The following is a 22,492-nucleotide window of genomic DNA, read 5'->3' on the forward strand; positions in this document are numbered from 1 at the left end:
CTGTAATAAAGAGATTAGCAGGAGAAAAAACAAACAAACAAACAAACAAAAGCTTAAGAAAGTGTACACCTGGAGGAGGCCCAAGAAAACTGAGTAGCTCCTCAAGATGGCCCAAGCCCCCCCCACCTTAAATACCATGAAAACAAAACTGGGGAGTCAGTTACAGGAGGTTACCAGAAAAGGCACACAGTAAATAAGGGTAAAGTTGTTATGTAGCTTTTAAAAAAAAAGACTTATTTATTTGAGAAAGGGAGCTAGTGAGCACAAGTTGCGGGGGGAGGAGGGCAGAGGGAGAGAATCTCCAGCAGATTCCCCACTGAGTGCAGAGCCCTAGCTGGGGCTAGGTCTCACCATCTGTGAAATCAGGACCCTATCGGAAATCAGGAGTCAGCTGCTCAGCCAGCTGAGCCACCAGGTGCCCTGGTTATGCAGATTTAAGTTGTTGTCTTCTCCTTTGATAGGCCTTCCTAGAGATTTAGGGTCTTTTCTTCTGGGTACAGAGAGGGAGACAACCTTACAGATGGAGATTTCCTGCATAAATGTAAATGTCTCTTACAGAAGCTTTGCTTTCAGAGCTGCTCCTGTGTTTGCAGTTTTTGTTTTTTGTTTTTTTTTAAAATAATGAGTCTAAAATAATTGTCATGCCAAAGAGGTGAATTCTGACAAATTCTGCTGTCCTTCAGTTTTCATGCTGGAGTCTGGTGGCCCTGTGTTCTTGGGGGACCAGAACATGAAATAGCAGTCCATCCCTCTTCCATTGAAGCCCAGCCTAAAATAATGTCTTTTATTCTCTCTTCCTTTTTATTTAGCATCCTTTATTCTCTTTTACCGTGTTATTTGACTGTTAAATATTTAATGATTATGTAAATGACAGTGTTGTCAACTAATCTATGCCAGTTTGCTCATTCACAAATTTATACCAATGATATTCAATATATAGAGGTAGGTGAAAGTGATGAATATTCCCTCCATGCTTTCCTATCCAACTACAAAGCAAAAAAAAAAAAAAAAAAAAAAAAAAAAAAAGTTTCAGATGGAATCTAAGGGGGCAGAATCCAGATTCTTTGTCTGGTCTAATGATTAGATTGCCATAAGATAGGTCAACAAGAGAAAAAAAAATTGATTATATACCTATGAGAGCCCCACAGAGATGTGGAGACTCAGGCAGTCAGGTAACTGAGGCTTGTCTACCATCCAGAACTAAGGAAGAAGGTGTAGGGGGTCTGAGACTTCAAAGAGGAGGAAGACAATTGACAATATGAGAAGAGCAAATGTTTGGTAAGCAAATGTTTGCCATGCCATCCAGATAAGTCTTTCTGAGAGAAAAAGTTTTCTCTGGTAACAGCTTGTTTGCTGGTACAGGGTTCCTATCTAAATTCTTGGAAGCAGTTAAGGGGGAGGTAAAAAGTTCATCTGGAGTCTGCTGGGCCCCAGTTGTCTTCAGGTTGAAATAACCCACAGGCCAAAGTGGCACATTCTGGAATGGCCTGTTTTGCTCCGTGTCACTCCCTTTACTGCAAGCTCAGAGAAGCTCCAGCTCTTTTGCCCTTTTAGGTCTTCCAGTATTTTTTTTCTCCTTTACTTTTTAAAAATTGAGATACAGATTTGCCATTTTAATATGTCCAGCACAATTCAGTGTCCGACATCTTTTTCTTTTAAAGATTTATTTATTTATTGGAGAGAGAGAGAGCACGAGAGGAAATGAGAGTAAGGGGAGAAGCAAGGGGAGGGGGGAGGATCCCAAACAAGATCATGATGTTAGCCAAAATTGAGAGTCGGACACTCAACCATCTGAGCCACTCATGCACCCCAACATCTTTGTTATTAATTGAGGCAAAATTGACATAACATAAAATCAATCATTAGCCATTTTAAAGTGTGCAATTTAATACCATCTAGTATATTTACAGTGTTGTGTAACCATCACTTCTAACCAGTTCCAAGACATTTTCATCACCCCCGAAGGAAACCCTATATCCATCCAACAGCATCTTACCAGAAATACTCACTCAACACAAATAGGACAGCATTTTAGAAATGGGTTTAGCTCACCTTCTAACTGGAGGCAGGCCTGTTGAATTTTCCAAGAAAACAACTAAACATAGGACCATTTTGGAATTAAGTCAAAGGTACCATTTTGAAAGGGAAGAGATCTCTGGGTTCACTAGATTCTTAGAACCTATTATAATAAAGACGGTGCCTCCTTTTTAACTGATCCATTCATTTTTGAATATAGTCATTTAAGTACAACTCATTTCTCACATTCTATGTGGTAATTAACAACATTTCCTGTGTTGATCAAATATAAATTACTGAGGCATTTTGTCAGCTGCTTCTGAAGTGTGGGCTTCTGATAGAAATTTGCTACTCCTGGAGCATATATTCCTAATTAGGGTAACTTAGCACCCTGAGAGGGTAGATGATACCAAACAGACTGACTTGTATATAGGACATTGTCCATGTTGAATTACTATAGTATTACATCATATACACCATTAACTTTTGCAACTCTAATTACAAAAATTGATTAAAAAAATGAGTGTAGAGGGAATATTAAAATGGAGATCTGAAGGAACATGTGTCCCAAAGCATGCTTGAAAGCATGATCGGGTTGCTATGTTGAGAGTGATTCCAATGGTTAAAGATAAGTATTACTCATACAACATGGCACCTAAGCCTAAGAAATCTATCTCACCTGGAAGAAAAATGGGCTGTGTTATACTTACTGAGAGGCCCAGTTTTCCAAAATGGTTAAAGAATTGTTTTTGATGATCTCTGATTTTTATTCTACTTCATTTTGTTTTTTTAAAGATATAATGATTTGAGAGAGAAAGAATGAGAAATGGAGGGCATGAGCAGGAGGAGGGGGAGAGGGAGAAGGAGAGAAGTAGATTCCCCAATGAACGCAGAGCCCGACATGGGACTCAACGTGGGGCTCCATCTCACGACCCTGGAATCATAACCTGAGCTCAAATCAAGAGTCAGCCACTCAGCTAACTGAGCAACCCTGATTTTTACTGTAATTACTTGAGAAACCACCTCTGCCACCTGAGTCCCTCTCCAACACTCCCCTCCCCCTGCCCCCCAGCACATACACAGTGTAAGATGAGACTCGCCGGCATTAAGCTAGGCTCTTTGAATTTCCTGAAGAAGTTTAAGGTGGGCTCTCCAGCGCACTGAAAGAATTTCAGATCTACCTATTGAGGGAATATTCAGAAAGAATATTATCTTCTCTGTATAGTAGTACCCTCCCATCTATGGGCTATATGTTCCAAAACCCCCAGTGGATGCCTGAAACCATAAGTAATACTGAACCCTATATACACTGTTTTTTTTCTTATGCATACATACCTATGATGAAGATCAATTGGTAAAATAAGCATGGTAAGAGATTAATAATAATAAGTAATAAAAAAACCATTATAACAATGTACTGTAATAAGTTATGTGAACTTGGTCTCTCCCTCAAAATATTTTACTGTACTCACCCTTCTTCTTGTGATGACATAAGATGATGAAACACCTACATGAGATGAAGTGAGGTGGATGGTGTAAGCATTGTGATGTAGTGGTAGGCTCCTATTTTTTTTTAAAGATTTTTTTTATTTATTTGAGGGGGAGAGAGACAGGGCAGGAGTGTGTGTGGGGGGAGGGGCAGAGTAAGAGAGAGAAGCAGACTCCCCACTGAGCAGGGAGCCTGATGCAGGGCTCCATCCCAGGACCCTGGGATCATGACCTGAGCTGAAAGCAGCGACCCAGGTGCCCTAGTGATAGGCTCCTTTTGACCTGAACATATGGCAGAGGGAGGGTCATCTGCTTCTGGACCCAGCTGACTGCCCGTATCTGAAATTGCAGGATGTAAAACCATGGCTAAGGGCGGAGCCTACCGCAACCTACATCTAGAATCCCATTGTGAAATTCCAAAGCCAGAAACTAGATCAGTTTATAGTAGAACTGAATGATGGATTTGTGGTTTGAATATCATTTCCTTATTCTAACTAGGCAGTGATGCAAATATAATCTTTATATATGGTAACTTAGATTGTGTGTCTGTTCTCAGAGCTGATGTGTAAAATGTCTTTGTAAAAATCTCAGCTTTTTGCTTTTAAATTAACAAGTATGCAGGCAAAAGCTGTATTGATTCTGAGTTTGCTGAAATTTTTTCATTTCTTAGTTTCTAATTATGATTCCAACAGGTATTATCTTTTGATGCCTATTTAGAAGATGAAGTACCTGATAAAAGCCAAGAAAACTACAGAATAAGACGCTATAAAATCTACTTCTACCTTGAAGATGACACAATTCAAGTAAACGAACCAGAGTTGAAAAATAGTGGAATGCCTCAAGGTATCTATTTAAAGCAGAGTTATGCTTCTCTTACTTCCGATGCCTGCCTTTGTATACTGTCTTTCTCTAGCTTTTCAGAAAATACTGTGTACCGCTTAGGTATCTAACTTGTTGGTGACAATGAACATAAACATGCTGGTAGCTTCTGGTCATTGATAGTGACTTCCCTCCTTTTTACCCCCCAACACCTCTCCATGGGCCATTTCACTCACTCTTGTACAGCATATTTGTTTTCTGTCAGGCATTGCTCTAGTTGGACCAGACTTTTCCTGTGTATCTGGTCTTTTCACTATGACCATATTACTGCCTTCACAACACTTTCCAGGCGAAGAGAGGAGGCTGTTGTCCACTGCCCCTTCCAGATCTGTATTCTTTCTTCTTTCTTTTTTTTTTTTTTTTTTAAAGAATTTATTTATTTGACAGAGAGAGATCACAAGTAGGCAGAGAGGGAAAGGAGGAAGCAGGCTCCCCGCTGAGCAGAGAGCCCGATGTGGGACTCGATCCCAGGACCCTGGGATCATGACCCGAGCCGAAGGCAGTGGCTTAACCCACTGAGCCACCCAGGCGCCCCTCTTTCTTCTTTCTTGAATTTGCTGCTGTTGGCTTCGGCCACCCTCTCCTCATACCTGTTCTCTTGAGACTTTGATGGTTCTTCAGGAACAGAGGGTCATTGCTCCTTCACCCCCGTATGCCAGTCACCTTTGTCCATGGTCCTTTTCAGCCAGACAAGAGTTAATTCTGTGACATGGGCACCAGAGAAACTAATCCTAAATTGCATTATTAGAAATAGGATGGAGATCAGGGGAGATGACTGATCTCTTCTGTTTGTGCTCTGAGTCCTTCACTTGGGACAGTGCTGAGATCTGGATGCATTCAGGGGACAGCAACCATGGTGGTAAAAGGACTGAAAATTTGTGTGTGAGGCAGAAGAGTGAAAGGATATTTGTCCATAAAGGGAAGACTCCAGTTTGCCTGGTTAATGTCCTCAGGAACCTGAAGGGCTGCTATGGGGAGGAAGGGTGACCTAATTTTCTGTATCCTCAATGCTAGGATCTAGGGGGTCAGAATTTAGGTCGGTAAGAAGAAGAATTTTCTGGCAGAGAGCTGCCAGAGGTTGTGGTGGGTGGTTCTGGATGAGCATGAGGGGTCAGTGTTGGGGTGTAGGGGAGGGGAGGGATGGACTAATTTGTTTGGTCCTAGGTATACATGGATACTTGGGGGGCAGGTCAGGGGTTCTTCTTCACGGATAGCTTAATAGAGGCATGGTGGAGGGGAGTCAGGTGTTCGTTTGGTGTTCACACTGCTGGAGAGACAAGGGGATAAGTGGGCCTGGCCACAGCTGTAGCTCACCAGTAAGCCTGCTGAATAGTCATGGGTTTTGTTTGTTTCTTGGGGAAAGGACACATGGGGCCAGAATGGGTGTCACCAATGAATGAGTGGCCGAATTAAGGCCTCATGAATACTGAGTACTCATGAATATTTACTGCTTTTGTATATTTAGTGCATCATGAATATTCAGAGACCAGGTGCCTCATATATATTTAATACATATGGAAAATTAATTATCTCCTGGTCTTTCCATCCCTTTCTTTATATGTTTGACATACGCATGTTCTATTTTCTACCTACTTATTGTTTAACACATCTCAGGAGTTTTGACCAATGCTGAATAAATTTTTTCCTTAGTAATGACTTGTCTGGGCCCATTGCGTCCATGTTGATATACCACAGTGGGTTCGACGGGGGAGAAACAGAAAAATTTGTGGACCGTGGGCCTCTGAGTACAAGGTTTGATGAGGCAGTATGCAAAGGACTTCCTTCAGTGCTCATGAGATTGAGGTTTTCTTGGTATGTAGCCCCATTGCGTCTGGATGATGAATCTGGGGTCAGTCACCATGGCCAAGAAGTGTCTGTTGAATTATCTACTCTGTGCCAGGCACTGTGCTGGGTTTTGGTAAGAAGACCTCCATCTCATAGAGCTTATGGGCAAGCAGTTGGGAGAGGGAAGGGAGCAAGGTGACTAGTCCCAAGAATTTTGCAATTATTCTGGTTAGAACAAACAAAGACAGTGATGGTAGGAATAGGAAACAGAGGAAAGATTTTAGAGACATTTGGTTGGCAGACTTGATAGGCCTTGACCAACAGTTAAATATAGAGAATGAGGAAGGGGAATATCTAATGATAAAAGTATCTACTTGATCATTATCTCATTTAATCCCCCAACGACCATCTAAAGTAGGTCATTGTTAGCGTTTACAGAAAAAGAAACAGGTTTAGAGAGGTAATTTGCTTCATCTAAATCTTAACTGATTGCCTCAGAGCTCACTCTGTGGTTGAGGTTTTCAGTCACTTTATGGTTCCAAGGATGGTGATGTGTTTGCAAAACCCAGAAGCATGGAGCAAGGAGCAACACTGGGGATAGAGGTTGGTGATGTTTGTTTGGACACATGAAGCCTTGGAACGTGGGTTGGGACATCTGTATGGTGATGCCCACCAGGCAGGTAGAATCTTGGGATGTGTTTTCAGAAAGAAAGTCACGACTGGAGATGTGGACCGGGAATCAAGGGTGCCCAGATCATGAACAGAATCATTTGGCTTATTCTGCCACATTAGAAGAGAGGCACTGTTGAGGTGGTAGAAGAAGGAAGAAGATTGGACATAGCGTCTGTAGTTGGTTTTACTAGTGGAGGGAGAAAGTGAGGATTGGTCAAAGGAGATGATATGAGGTATCCTCATTGTTTTTTGTCCCCCGACATACTATCCACTCACAGGTCTTTTAATTTGGATGGAAGTAGGATGCTTTGTAAAGGAATAAGAAGTCTTTAGATCCTTCAGAGTCATTTTTTAAAAAAAGATTATTTATTTAAGAGAGAGACGGCGAGAGCACAAGCAGAGTATGGCCTAGGTGGCTCAGTCAATTAAGTGTCTGCCTTTGGCTCAGGTCACGATCCCAGGGTCTTGGAATCAAGTCCCTGCATCGGGCTCCCTGATCAGCAGGTAATCTGCTTCTGCCTCTGCCCCTCCCATCTGCTGTGCTCTCTCTCTCTGTGTCAAATAAATAAATAAAATCATAAAAAAAGGCAAGAAGCCTAGTAAGGGAATATCAGAGTAAAGCATTTAAGTGAACATAAATATGATACATTTTTATAAATATATATTCTTACTAATATAAAATATTTATAAGAAAATATGTTCTCCTAAGGCAATACTGTCACTTACATAATTAAACACACTTAGGTAAAAGATGTTCATTGAATTTAAAAGTTCTGAATTTTCTTTCTGTTCAGAAGTAATTCTTCTTACCTGTCAGAGAGAGAGAGAGAGAGAAAGAGAGAGTGCGAGCGCGTGCATGGTTGGGGCGTGGTGAGAGGCAGAGGGAGAAGCAAGCTCCCACTGAACAAAAAACCTGATGCGGCATTCGATCCCATGACCCTGGGATCATGATCTGAGCTGAAGGCAGATGCCCAACCAGCTGAGCAACCAGGGGGCCCATCTTGCTTACTTTGTGATGACCTTCCTCACATGACTTCAGATGTACACAAATGACAGACAGGAGGTCACAGAACATCCTGAACATTTATCAGTGACTTACATTTTTTTCTTATTATCCTTTTAATTGAAAGCTCATATTCCTGCAGCTTACCAGCCCTGTCTAGTGAGTCTTTAGTTTTATTACACCATCCAAGAAGAAAAACGAAATGCAACCTTGATGAGGATCTTGGAAAGGCTTTTATAAGACTTTCCAGTTCCCTCAGCCTCTTGATTTCATATCTCGCATTGGCAGATTCCAGAGGTAAACCGGAGTTAGTCATAATGATTTATTTGAAATTAATTCTTAGGTGAGTAGGGGGGATTGTGATTCATAAAGACTCATGGGGGGGGGGGAAGAAAATGAACTCTGAGTAAAAGACAACTTTAAAGCCTCTTGAAAATTTGAGAATTTCTGATTGAGTCCCTGATCAGGCTCTCTCTGACCAGTTTCCCTGAGGGAAGGCGCAATTCGAGGGATAGGTCAATATATGGTCATCGCGGTATGTCTAACAAGACTGAATTTGTTAGCGAGATACTTGGCAGGCCGTAGCACGTGCTGTGGAGAAGGCAAACACAAATAACCACTCTATCATCAAGCTCTTTTTATTCAGCAAGAAACCGGTCTTTCTTGAAATACTTAATATGATGAATCTTGCTAAGGAAGGTCCATGAGGACAGAGGATACTTTGGAAAATCACTTAAGGGGTGCCTGGGTGGTTCAGTGGGTTAAGCATCTGCCTTCGGCTCAGGTCATGATCCCAGGGTCCTGGGATGGAGCCCTGCATTGGGCTCTCTGCTCATCAGGGATCTTGCTTCTTCCCCTCTCTCTCTCTGCCTGCCTCTCTGTTAAAAAAAATAGGAAAAATTGGGGGGGGGGGAAAGGAGAATCACTTAAACCCCTTCTTCAGGCTTTCCTAAATGAAATGATTGGGGAAAAAAGAACAAATAAGTGCAATAGGCCAGTGGCTCAGACTTCAGTGGAATGGGGTAGGGTTGTTTCTTTCATTTGTGTCTTGAGTGGCCTAGGACTGCTTCCCATGCACCCACGGGCCCTGAGAAGGGGCTAGGGATCATATTTAGGGGCCGCTGCACTCTGATGATATCCCTGTCACTTCCATGGGGTTTCTGTATTTTCCAGATGGAAAGGGAGGTCAGATGCATTTGTTCTTTTGTATAACTGATCATTCAGAAATTAGTGCATGTGGAAGAATTAGCCTCCTTTTTAGCTGCCTCTCCTATCCTGTTAGTTTGTTTGTTTTGGAGTTTTTTGTTGTTGTTGTTGTTGTTTTGTTTTGGGGAGTGGGGGAGTTTGGAATAAGCCAGAAACAAAAGAGGCATGATGCCAAAATAAGCATTCAGTTACATGCAGCTTCTAATCAGAACAACATATTTTTAATGTTCACGAATCCTTGCTGGCAGAGAGATCTATGTACGTTATAAGTCAAGTCACTGTTGCACTTCCAGGCTTGCTTTTATTTCTTGCCAGAACATCACTCTCTTTTTGGTTAGATGTGTCATTTGTATAGAATTTGTTGCTGTTCTGTTGGAATGTAGTTAAAACAATGTTACACCAAGCCAAGAATGTCAGAGGTTAATCCCAGTAGTTCTACTTGTAATTGTCTAAAAGAATCACTGTTTGTCAAATACTACCAAATCCAAACTAATCTATGCTAAAGAAAGGCTGATGATGAAAAACCTGCCATAAATTTCTGGTGAGGGCAATACCAGTTGTTGTCAGCTGAGAGCGACCATTAGAACCTCGTGGCCTGCTACAAGAATTTCTGATTCTATAGGCCTGGGGCCAGGTTATAAATTGGCTTCTGCTTCCTAGTGAGTCCTTGGTTGAGAACACTGATTTCCACTGGGCACTTGTGTTGGCGCTTCAACGTAGTACTTTCTTAATGTTTTTTATACTCTAAGATAATCTGACCAAGCAAATGTAATCACAAAATGTGGCATTCGTATGTCATTCACTCATAGTGACCATGTACCACATCTTAGTACTGCATCCCACAAAGTGAAGGAGGCATGGTCATAAGGTTGCCAGAGAAAATACAAGCTGCCTAGCTAAATCTGATTCTCAGATAAGCAATGAAGTTTTTCATATGTCCCCAAATATTGCATGGGCTGTAGTTATATTAAAATTACACACTGTTTATCTAGAATTCAGATGTAACTGTGCATCTTCTATTTCAGTGGGTTAAATCTGGCAACCCCAGAGGGTGGATCCTGGGGAAGGGGTGGTCATTGAATGGAGAAGAGGAGAATTTCAGAGTGGAGGTAAGTCAGTGGCCTGTGATGACAGGTGTTTGGTGCATGGTGGCCATGGAGAAGGAGGGAGGAAAGAATCGAGGAGAGGAAATGTGGTAGACAACATCTAGAACACAACACAGGTATCAGAAATGATACCAGGTACTTTGAGGGATCAGAAGAGGAAATACCAGTATCCACCAGAGAAGACATTTGAGTGGTACCTCCGAAGTTCCTCCAGATAAAGATGGATGATGAAGATATAATAGCCAAAAGGAACAGCATAAGATGAAGGAGGGTAGGAAAGCAGTAGGGTGTGGACTTGGGAGGTATGTGGGAGCAGATCCTAAGGTGTGTAAAGGAAGTGAGGCAAGAAAGCAGTAATGTAAGAGAACGTTAGAGCATAACATGCGTGCATTTGGGTCTCATCCAGTGGCGGGGGGAGGGCAGATAGGACTATTCTTTCTTATGATCAGAGATGTGGAATTTTAAGTTTTGTATTCTTTTGCTACAAGACAGATGTCAGGCTCTCTATATGGAAAAAGTTATTCTTACGAAAACAAAACTCCGAAGAGGACCTTTTGTAAAAATACAAATGGAGTAGTTATTTGACCGAAGGAATAATTGTAAACAACAAGAGGAGGAAAAGATACTCTTTCGTGTCTGATCCCAGTGAAGAGTCTTTGTATTTTTAGGATACAGACTTAGTAGACACAGTAACAGGTGGCAATTCCAGTTGAACCTTCATTCACCTAAGAAATACCGGTCTCTAGGCTCAGATGGATCCTAGGTCTGCAGCGGTACTAAAATGAACTAAATATATGGAAAATTAAGATAGAGGTAAGAGGTTGGAGTCTTAATTCTGGAAGGTGAATTTCTAAAAGCCAAATTTAGTGGTATGAGCAAAGATCTAAAGCAAGTCCCAACTGAATGAAAGGAAAATGCATTAAACATAAATGGATATATCGTCATTTTGATCTAAACCACAGGGAAATGTTAGAAAGTTAAAGCTTGCAGAGTATAATCAGATAGCAGGGCCTTTAAAAAGGAAGAGAGATTTAAAATAGGAAGATCAGGAGGAGCTTAAAAGCAGGCACCCGATGCCTGGACATCTGCCCAAATTGTCTTTACGGGGCAGTCAGGAAGGCAAATGTTTAAAAATTTAAAGGTTAGATATGGTACTTCTGTTCTTGGTTTTCCATTTTATAGCATTATTTTTATTTATATAATTGATGATCTCAGGTTCTTTTCAGTGCATGCCAAATACGTGCCATCCTGTCCATTTCTTTGATACTCCAGATCACATTCTTGCTGGTGGAGTTTCTGCCGTTTATCCTGGAGGACTATAAACACACAAATATCAATAAATAGAAATTTTCGACCCCCCAAAGGACACAGTGGAGAGATGGCCACGAAGACACCATTGAAAGCTCTCAGGTGCCACTGTCCATTTCAAATGGCCCACATTAGTTTTCTGATTAACATGGCCTTGTGAATTTGGATTTCTTATTATTAAAAATTGTCTTGTTTAGTTAGGTTTGCCTTCTCTTCTCAGCCCGTGAGTGGTGACGGAGCTTCTCTGGCCTCTTCGGAGAACCATCTCTAGGAAAAATGTGGGAGCATACATAAGGAAGCGTGAGGGCATGCAGGCCTCGGGGGTGGAGGAGGGATAGGTGTTGGCCCTGGAGGGGGTGTTGCTACAGTGGCCAAGTGTGCCCCTCTCCAGAAAATTGCCTTCAGAGAACAGAGAGGCTGGTCTTTGGGAAGAGCAGCTCCATCTTCTCTCTCTCTCCTTTTCATGGTGGCTGTCAGCTCTTCTCCCCACTTCTATCCTGTTTTGCCTCTAACACTCCCTCCTCTCCTTCACTTAAGTAATCTGTGGCTGTAGTTCAGTGAAACATAGTTCAGTGCGATATAGTTCAGTGCAAACTGTGGAAAATGCTGGTTTTTATTTATTTTGTTAAGAGTTTATTTTTAAATAGTCTTTGCACCCAAGATGGGGCTCAAACTCCTGCCCCAAGATGGAGTCACGTGCTCTTCTGACTGAGACAGCCGGGCACCCTGGAAAGGGCTGGTATTTACTTAGAGCTTGAAAATCCAGGTCCAGGATCTTCTGCCATTTGTTAGAGTGTGACCTTGAGCACGTTACTTAACAACGCCGAACCTTGCTTTTCTCGGCCATAAACTGAATATTTATATTTCATGCATTATCTGCCTCATGGGATTAGTGAAGATTAAATGAGAAAAATGTATATGAAAGCATATCCTAGGGCTCTGATGATGATTCTGATTATTATTATTTGAAAGCTCTGTAGGTGGGCCGGTTCTTTCCACCTAGAAAAATAGAAGATTCTTATTCAAAGTCTTACTGAACGGAAATCAGCACCAACTTGCTTATTTGAATTTTTATAATTAAGTACAAATACAAAGTAGATGGAATTTCTGAACAAGCTCCTGGCTGTTGAATAAATTTTATATATCTTAAAAACTGTCACAATATAAGTATTTTTAAAGAGATATATAATGGTTTCTGAAAATACCTGAAATTCCCATGCTTTTATAGATGTTTAAGTATGCAATTTGTTCTAAATGTCTAATCTTGAATGATTAAATAATTTGCATACTGTTTTCAGTGGCATGAATTAAAGGCTAATTGAAGTACAATTTTTTGCAGTAAAATTATATCATCTTTTATGTAGTACATTTAAAAATATTCTAGGCCAGTTCTAATTTTATAGTTTTATTATTTTAATTTAATGTACCAAGTAATTAAAAATTGCTACAGAGAAAAGAAGATGAAAATGATTTTAGTTCATTTTGCCTGAACAGAGTGAAAAGATGATGAAGAGAAAAATGGAACAGAGTTCAACACAGTTACTGGCACATAAAGATACTCATTAAATTTCTGTAAGAATAGCAATGAATAATTTCTAAGTATTTCTAGATGTCAGGAAAAGGTGCCATTCTCGGAGCTATAGAAAATAGGAACAAGATTGCTTGACCTCATTATCCTAAAATGCTTCCATACAGAGGTCCCACAGGCCACTTGGACTTGAACCATTAGTCCCTCAGTTTGCTCTGCTCACGTTTTCTCTTCTTCCCTTTACTCTTGGAGTAGATTCTCAGGCCAAAGTTGGTCACAGATGTTGAGAGAGCATTCTCTGTGGGTATCTTGCATTTGGGTAGATTTTGCAAGTAGAGGCACTGTCTGCTCTTTGTTCTGGACTGTCTCTTCAGGGATGTCTCTATAGCAAACAGCTTTTGAAGATAAAGGGGAGGTTTGCTCATGGCCATGGGAGAAAGAGGTGGTGTCTCCTTCCAGAACAGAGGGAGGACAAGACATGCTTACTGTCCAGTCTAATAAAGGTCTTGTCTCCCTATGAGACAAAAAGCAGGAGGGGCACCTGGATGGCTCAGTGGGTTAAACCTCTGCCTTCGGCTCAGGTCATGATCTCAGGGTCCTGGGATCGAGCCCTGCATCGGGCTCTCTGCTCAGTGGAGAGCCCGCTTCCTCCTCTCTCTCTCTCTCTCTCTCTGCATGCCTCTCCACCTACTTGAGATTGAAATAAATAATATTTTTTTAAAAAAAAAGCAGGAATGCTTACTATCCATTTTAAGGCTTGGGTTTCCTACACTTAGGGCTCCTCTCCTGTAACATACCCCACCACGTGGGCAGGAGTTACTCAGACCTTCTTGGGTCATCCCGTGGGAATCGAGGCTCAGGAAACTGGTGTGAAACATGCTGGTGTTCTGGCTGCTGTTATTGCTGTGAATTTATCTCTAACCAAGGCAATCTATGCCTTCTACCAACATCCATGAACCTGCAACAGGCTACCTTGTTAGTTTGCAAGTAGAATAAAATTTCATCTCAAACTCTAAACAGTTCTTGACAACAGGTTTCAACAGGGTTTGGGTAAGTTGGCTGGTATGGTGTGGTGTAGTTCGCATGCTCATCTGGGAGCAAACCCTTTCAGTGCCAGTGGCTAACCACCACTTGGGGACCCTGGGTCCATATTCTCAAGAGTAGAAGTGAAGGGGCACCATAGGGTTAGCAGTAAAAGATAGAATGAGATCCAGAACATTTGGCAAAAACGCTATCTAAAACAATGAAGCCTCTGATAACCAGAGGCTTGTAGGGGTGGTTGGGGGTAGGAGGAGAAGAGGTTGGTAGAGCAAAGAAGATGCCATGCAGTTTCCGAGCAGCATGAAGTCTTTCATGTTTATAGAATCTACAAATCATGGTGCTGGCACCTACCATACTGAAGCTGATAAGCTTTTTTTTTTTTTTTTTTTGAGCCAAGAGGATGCATTTTCATGAGTACTTTGCTTTGCGGTCATAGTGCCTTGTTCATTGTACTCACATTGAGTGCTTGTTCTGGAAGAAGACAGGATGGCAGTGTCTGGCCCATTAGGTCACCCTCTCTGTGCCCCTCTTCCTTTCCTAGTCTTTATGGCTCATTAAAGTACGTTAGTACCACTTAGGCAACTTTAATAACAAACATGCAAGGCTGGTCAGTACCTATGGACCTCAGAAATCTCAGCTCCCTCAGGTACCCTCAGAGTCTGAACATAATCATGCCGCCTCCAAGAACCAGCCCTTTGCCCCCTTCCCTGTTGTGGGACGGCATTCAGGGCTGTTACGGAGACGTGCTGTGACCTTTTCTTCATTAGCCGCCTGATGAAACAGCTACGTTTGGTTCCATACCATAGGGACTTTCATCCGGCGTCATCGGATTTCACTCCCTCCTCCTGATGAAGATCAGTTTTATACTGTGCATCATTTCAATATCAACATAGACATCATCTTCTATGGCCGGACATTCAAGATTTATGACTGTGATACGTTCACAAAAAACTTTTTGAGGAAAATGGGAGTCAAATTAAACCCCCCGGGACAGTGTCCAGAAGATCCTTACATGAAGTTACGGAGAGAGGTAAGGAGTTGATGATCTATCTGTGAGCTGGTATCTTCCGAATGAGAAACCAAAAAGGAGAGTCAGTAAAGGGTATCTGCACTCCTGACGCAGACGTGAAAGAATGTTCGGGGTCATAGTCACTGGAGTTGTCCTAATCCCCTTTAGGCTGGAAGGAATTCTAGGTGTTGACCTCAGGGCAGGAGAGCCTCACTCACTGCCCCTGCCCCCACTTCTCTCCATGGAGAGTCTCCCTTCCAGACAGACAGTAGGAGTCTTCAATGAGCCACCCACATGGGACAAGCTCTAAGGCCCACTCTTACCTGGCCTGTCTTTCCCCATTTTGGTTGCCTAACCCTGGGAATATGTTTGCTTCTGATCTACTGATTTATTGCAGCACACCTTGGGTATACCTTTTTTCTTCTTCCCCAGGACTCCCAGCTCTAGCGATGATGGCATCAGGTGTAGGAATATTCTAGCAGAACGGAGAGGGCCATGATTCTGATGTACCCTATTGTAAAAGGACGTTTGTCTTCCAAGTCTGACCCCAGTTAGTATAGGGAGGCAGGAACAGTGTTCATAGTAGTACTGTTGTCTTTCTAAAGTTGTCTTTTTTTTTTAATGATCCCTTGGCCCGAATTTTGTGTTTTTTTTTGTTTTTGTTTTTGTTTTTGTTTTTTTTTACAGAAGAATCTGAACACGCAGAAGGGCAGGTTGTCAGGTGGAAGGTCACATACCCAGCCAGTCTTCTTATGAGGATTTCAATTCAAATCTTTTGCTGCCTACCCAGAATTTCTTTATTGTCATTCTCTTTTTTTATGGAAGTATGGTTAGACAGAGTAAAATACACAGAAATGAAGCACACAGTTGGAAGAGTCTTCACAAATGCATATGCCCATGTAATCCACAGTCCAAATCGAGACACAGAATGTGTCCTTTTCCCCAGAAACTTCCCTCTTGGCTTTTTCCAATGAATCACTCTTCCCACCCAGGGAGAGATAACCACTGTTCTCACTTCTATCCCTATAGATCAGTTTAGTCTCATTCCTGTTGTTTCTTAAACTTGTAATTAATTTCCTTGCAGAAAGATAACATGAAATTTAGAATAAAATCCTCCTTTAATTCTGCTCTGAGCTCTTGTTGAAAGCTGCGCTGTGGGGTCATTCATCTCTTCCCACCTCCTGGCCCCAGCAGAGTTATCCTTTAATGTTGTAGGCATGCAGCTCTCCTGAGAAATATGTATTGTTGCTCCTGGAACATTTAAGGTGAAGTTCCTTTGGAATTATACCTGTGTATATTGGCATACGAGCAGATTTATAGTTTGGGTTTATTTTTATTTTTTTCCAAATGCTCTAGATGACAGAGCCTAGATAAACATGAAGTCTCTACAATGAGAAGAGAGAACCTGAAAGAACAGGTCCATATGAATTACCACCTTTTGCATATGGCTTCGCTCGTTTGCTAACAGTTGGCATTATACAATAGTGATTATGGATGGTGATGCATTATATTAAATACAGAGAGCCCTGTGCCATTTCATAAATTTATGAAGAAAAAAAAAAACTTTTGTGCCAGGAACTGAGAATAAATACCACAAACAGCCAAGAAATGTTTTAACTAATTTCCTTTCAGGTTGAGAAAATCATTTTCGCATTTACTCCCTCAGGGAGAAAGCTCTTCAATAAATATAGCAATCTGTGGAAAATTAGGAGTTTAATAAGAGGATTTTATATTGACTCTAATGCATTTACTTCTCCAGTGCTTGCTGCCTTCAAATATAAAGTTAAAATTAAACAATTTAACTTAAACTGAAAAGAGCCCCAATGGTGTATAATCAATAATGCATTTCTTAAAGGCCTTATAATGCCAAAGAAACATTTTTCAGTTAATGAAAGTAGAGGTCCCATAATTTCATTTAAATATCCAGGATAAGGAAGAAGGATAAGAGCCTCTGGAAGGCCATAATGTCTCCCCGCAATCTTGGAGTAGGTGTCTCTCTAGACTGCCCCAGACAGATACTGAGTTTTGAGAATGGACAAATATGATCACATAAGCCGATATGGGACTACTTCTCCCTTGCCACTGAGTGCTCCTTTATATAACGATTCTGTTTCGCTACAGCAGATAGAATGGGAGCAATTTTGCTCCAAGACAGGGCTGAGAACATGCAAATAGAGCTCCACCAGGAAACCCGCAGAAGTGGGGATACCTGGGCCGGGGAACATTCTGTGTGGCTGGGTAAGTTCTCCATTTGCTCTGTTTCTGTTTCCATGCCCTTCCAGATCCTTGATAGGAAAAGCTTTGAAGCAAAATAAACTGGGACTATGTTTCTTCCCTTTTACTTTTACAAAAATCTTTGGATGAATGAGGATATACAGATATGAATTCTCAGTGGAAAGACAACAGGTTTTTTAGGGGGTTGAGATAAAATTAACATATGCTCAGACGTATAAATCTTAAGCATACAAATCAACAAGTTTTGGAAAATGTATGTTTAGTAAGTGACACAAAAATCAAGATATGGAATATTTCCATCACCCCAGAAAATTTCCTTCTCCCCCTTTCTGGTCAGTCCCCTACCCAAAGAGGAAATTACCCTTCTAATTTCTGTCACCACATGTTAGTTTTGTGTGTTCTTAAGCATTTTAAGTCTTGGAGAAAAGCCAGGTTTTTTTTTGTTTTTGTTTTTGTTTTTTAAATTTTTTACTTTTTATAAACATATATTTTTATCCCCAGGGGTACAGGTCTGTGAATCACCAGGTTTACACACTTCACAGCACTCACCAAAGCACATACCCTCCCCAATGTCCATAACCCCACCCCTCTTCTCCCAATCGAAAAGCCAGTTTTCAAAGACATCACAAAGTGTATTTTAGTGTTTCAGATTACTGTTTGATCTTAAATGCTTCCTACTACTTGATTGTCTATTTTTAAGGTGAAAACTTGCTGTAGGTGTATCTACATGTATGTCATTAGTGTGTTGACATTTAAAAAAAAAGAAATATCCCGTCATAGTCAATGGGCAAGATATCTTTACATTCTCTGATAGCTTGCATCTCAGAAGTGGTTGCGTAGAAGTGCTATTCTTGACATTTTTTTTTTCTGTTTTCAGACTCTAGACTGCATGGACCCCTTACGTCCCTATGAGTCCTTTGACACCCTGAAACAGTTCCTTGAATACGATAGGAAGGTGTTACGTTTTTTCTGCCTGTGGGACGACTCCGCCTCGCTGTTTGGGGACCGTAGGGAACTCATTCTGCATTACTTTCTGTCTGATGATACCATTGAAGTCAAAGAAGTGATACCACACAACTCAGGCCGGGATGCTATGTCATTGTTCCTCCAGAGAAGAAAGCTCCCTAAGGTGAGCAGCGGACACAGAACCCCTTTCCGCATTTGCCTGTGACCTCAAAGACTCTCGTCACTCCCTGTCTGGAATGTCGGGCCTAGGTATCAGTCACCATATGTTAGTACAGGTGTCTAGAAAAGCTTGATTTTGTGCTCTCTCCTAAGATACATCTGTGAAAGTACCATAGAGGATATGACAAATTGAGGTAGGAATATTTTGGGTTTAATTAAGGCAAGTAAAGGAAGAAAGTCAAATGTAAGAGAAAGCACATATTCATTACAGAGTTCATAATCAGTCTTCTGAATGTAAAAGACTCTCTAGTTAGAATTGCTCGTGGGGTGCCTGGGGGGGCGCAGTCAACTCTCTTGATTTCAACTCAGGTCATAATCTTGGGGTCCTCCACTCAGTGCAGAGTCTGCTTGAGGGTCTCTCTTCTTCTGCCCTCTCACCAATACAAAAATAATTCTTAAAAAATAATTTAAAAAGTTGCTCATGCCCTTCGGTAGGGCACTGGCCTCTGGCCTCTATATTCTACTGAGGAAGATGCATGGTTTTGGTCCATGTTGTGAATGTACAAATATGCACATGCACACATGCATACATACATACACACACACACACACACACACACACACACTCCTATAAGCGTATGCACAAGAGTGACTCTTAGAAGAGTAGCCATCAGTCACTAACTAGCCATTGGCTAGCATCAATGACAGCTTTTACATTTTGTTACTATTAAAAGAGAGTTGTGAGACTGATCTCTACACATTCACGGCCATGTGAGAGCTAATGTAACTTGGGTGCAGCAGAAACATCACAGAGACAAAAGTCCTAGGTTAGAATTATGGGTCTCCCACTTAAAAGCTGTCTGAACTTCACGTCACGTCACTTCTCTGAGTGTATTTCCCTATCTCTAAAATGCTGGTAACAAGGCCTCCCCCTGGAAGTAACTGTAAAAGGATAGTATAGTAAAAGACACCCACTAAGAACCTAAAAACACTATAAGGACAAATGAAAACATAAAATCCTTTGCACAGCTCTGTGTTATGTTTCCTTTGTTACTTGGATAAAATATTTTTTAAAAAATATTTTTTAAATGTATTTATTTGAGAGAGAGAGAGAGAAAGAGAGCATATGTAAGCATGTGCTTAGGAGCGGGAAGGGCAGAGGGAGAGGGCGGAAACAGGCTCCCTGCTGAGCTGGGAGCTTAACACCAGGCTCAATCCTTCCATCCAGAGATCATGACAGGAGCTGAAGGCAGATGCTTAACTGACTGAACTACCCAGGCGTCCCTGGTTAAAATAGATTTTAACTTCATTCTTATTGTGACTGAGGAGGTTACCGTGACACTTATTTCTGATGCAAACAACCTCATGGGAGGTTATCCCAGATTCTCGGAGCCCACTGCCAGAAACCATGCTGTGTTGCTTGGGCTGCAGGGAAGAGACAGGATTTGTCCCAGACGGAACTCGGGTATGCACAGCGGGCAGCCAAGAGGTACATGGGAAGCCCATTTTTAGAATGGCTCTGACTGATACACTAATTATAAGATAATAATGACACACCTGACATTTGCAGTGTGTCTTGACGTCATTTGATTCATTTATTCATTCATTCAGCAAATATTTATCAAGTGTCAACTGTGTGCCGGCTCTGAGGTTACAGTGTGAAAGAAAATGGATTAAGTCCTGATTCGTGGAACTTACGATCTCATAGGGGAGAGAGAAAATAGCAGTAGGTATTCCCTCGACACTCAAACATCCTTTGCGAAAGCAAGGAGTCAGTACTATTATCACAGCTAGATGACAAAACTGAAGTTCCCAGAAGGTAAATATCTGGCTCCAAGTCCTGTAGCTAGTAAGCGGTGAAGACAGAATGCGCTCCAAGAGCGCTGGTTTTCTCTGTTACGTGGCTTACTTGCACCCCACATCTCCTAAATTCACACATTTGAACTTGGCATTTTATGTCGCACGTATCAGGGATGATTCAGATTTCTCATCTGTATATGATTTGAGAAACTGATCACTATCAATTTGCGTAAGTTAGTTAGGAGATTTCCCAAAGCTCCCGCAACTGCTGGGACCCCCCCCCCCCCCACCCCAGTGCACGGAACCGAGGAGCATTGAGGGTCGCTCCGGGCTGCAGTTTCTGGTAAAGGCTGACTGTGCTCTGTTGTTCTTGTGCCTCGCCACGCTGCCTCTGTCTCACCGCCAGCTAGTGCTTCCTGAGCTCAGGACTGGGCAGGATGCTAAGCTGAGTAAAGACGGCAAGGCACGGTTTCTTCCTCAGGGCATTTCGTAGTTGAGTGCAGAGAAAAGATGTCTGCCGATGAGGCATTTAGAGAACCGCAAGGACTGCTTTAACCCTGTGGTAGGTGCTGTGGAGGTGTGACTGGGGATAGGCCAGGAGCACGGGAAGGGTCAGGGGAATAATGGGTCTTGATCAGGGCCTTGAAGGATGGGTGTGGAAGTATAGAGAAACGTACATGGAGTGTGATGGCCGAGAAGAGCTGTGTTAGGGAGAGGATAGCTACATTTCTCTCTGCCCTTCTATTCTAGGTTCTTGCCTGAGACCATGCGCCCCCCCCGCCCGACCCCAGAATACAGATTAACAGGAGAAAAACCAACAAATATTTAATTACCTGCATACCTCCTGTAAGGAAAGGAAAATGGAGTAACTCCCTGAAATGGCCAAAGCCACCATCTTAAACATCATCTCCTCTTAAAGATGGAACAGACTGCCAGGGGAAGTGGGAAGGAGACCAGTTATAGGGGGTCATGGAGAAAAGCACAGTAAACAAGAGGAAGGTTGTTACGTAGATTTATATGGTCTTTTCCATTAATCAGAGGTTTTAGAGAGTACAAGTCTTCTTTCTTTTCTTGGTACACAGAGGGAGATACTCTTACAAATGGAGATTTCTTTATAGATGTACATTTTTTTATACAGAAGGATAATTGGTACTCAGCTTTTCCTGTGCCTGCCGTTTCTTAAAAATAACCGGCTCAAAATAATCAATACACCCAAAAGACATATTTTGGAGTGTTTGCGCCCTTTCACATACAATGCGTATTTCCCATTTGAGCCCCTCACCCTTCCCGGCTCTGTGTTCAGTAGGCCATCCACTACACTTTGCATTCTGTCTTCTAGTACGGCCCACCTGGAGTCTATCAGCCAGGCCAAATAACAGATCGAACAGTTCTTAATGTGTACAGTGGCTTGGGAGAGAACCGAGTCAAAGGCTACCTGTTGGATAAATACAAGGTAAGGAGCCTCACATTTTGTTGCTCTTTCCAGTGTGGCTCTCCTGGAACCTGACATGTGCAGGGAGTCACATATTGTCTTGGGGGATTGACTGTGAATGAAGTTAATGACTATATAAATGCATATGCAACGCATCGCTGTCTGTCCACACCGAACATGCTTAAATGCGTGTATAAAGAGTTTCCAAGGGTTAACACCGACTGCTTGTTTTGGCTTGGTTTTTAAAATCCTGTTGTAAATGATACAGTTGAGGGGTGGGTTTTTGTTTTGGTTTGGTTTGGTTTGGTTTTGCAATTATGTTTCTTTCTGAACTGGGGCCTACCTCTTTGGAGGGTCTGTGGTGCCCACACTTTGTTCCTTTGTTTTTATTAGCTAGGAAAAGTAGATCAAGAGTTTTACAAAGATGATGACCTATTCATAGGAGCCACCATCAACGTGTGGGGAAGGAAAGTGCTGCTTTGTGACTGTGATGAATTCACGAAGACTTATTATAAGACAAAATATGGAATTGGTAAGCGAAACGTATGTCCATTAGAAAATACATTTTAAAACTTGGAATCTTTGTCCCCTACATAAGATTTTACTTTTAGGTTTCAAAGTCTAAGCTCATAATTGCTACCATTTATGGAGCATTTGCTCTCTGTTGGGCATTCGTTGGCTTCCTTATTCCTAACAATGATTCTAGGCTCATGACCTCCATTTATGAGGTAAAGAAACTGAGGCTTGGAAGGGGCTCACTTGTCGGAGGTTGTGCAGTGAGTGAGAGGTGAGCTGAGATTTGAACTTGCCTGCCTGCTGCCAGAGGCTTCGGTTTTCCTTTATAGCCAGCCCCTGCCTT

At 41.9% G+C, this 22,492-nt stretch overlaps 1 protein-coding gene across 3 annotated transcripts in view; it reads left to right on the plus strand.

Annotated features, from left to right (window-relative positions):
* The window catches only part of EFHC2 (EF-hand domain containing 2), a 194,239-nt gene that overhangs the window by 70,080 nt on the left and 101,667 nt on the right, over positions 1-22,492 (plus strand). For all 3 annotated transcript variants that reach the window (XM_059386230.1, XM_059386229.1, XM_059386231.1), the window contains 5 exons: positions 4,197-4,347; positions 14,839-15,062; positions 18,154-18,405; positions 21,541-21,654; positions 22,027-22,165. In XM_059386230.1, the coding sequence (XP_059242213.1) occupies positions 4,197-4,347; positions 14,839-15,062; positions 18,154-18,405; positions 21,541-21,654; positions 22,027-22,165 (880 nt within the window). The remainder of the gene's footprint in view (positions 1-4,196; positions 4,348-14,838; positions 15,063-18,153; positions 18,406-21,540; positions 21,655-22,026; positions 22,166-22,492) is intronic.

The sequence above is a fragment of the Mustela nigripes genome, chromosome X (assembly GCF_022355385.1).
Source record: "Mustela nigripes isolate SB6536 chromosome X, MUSNIG.SB6536, whole genome shotgun sequence".
Lineage (NCBI taxonomy): Eukaryota > Metazoa > Chordata > Mammalia > Carnivora > Mustelidae > Mustela > Mustela nigripes.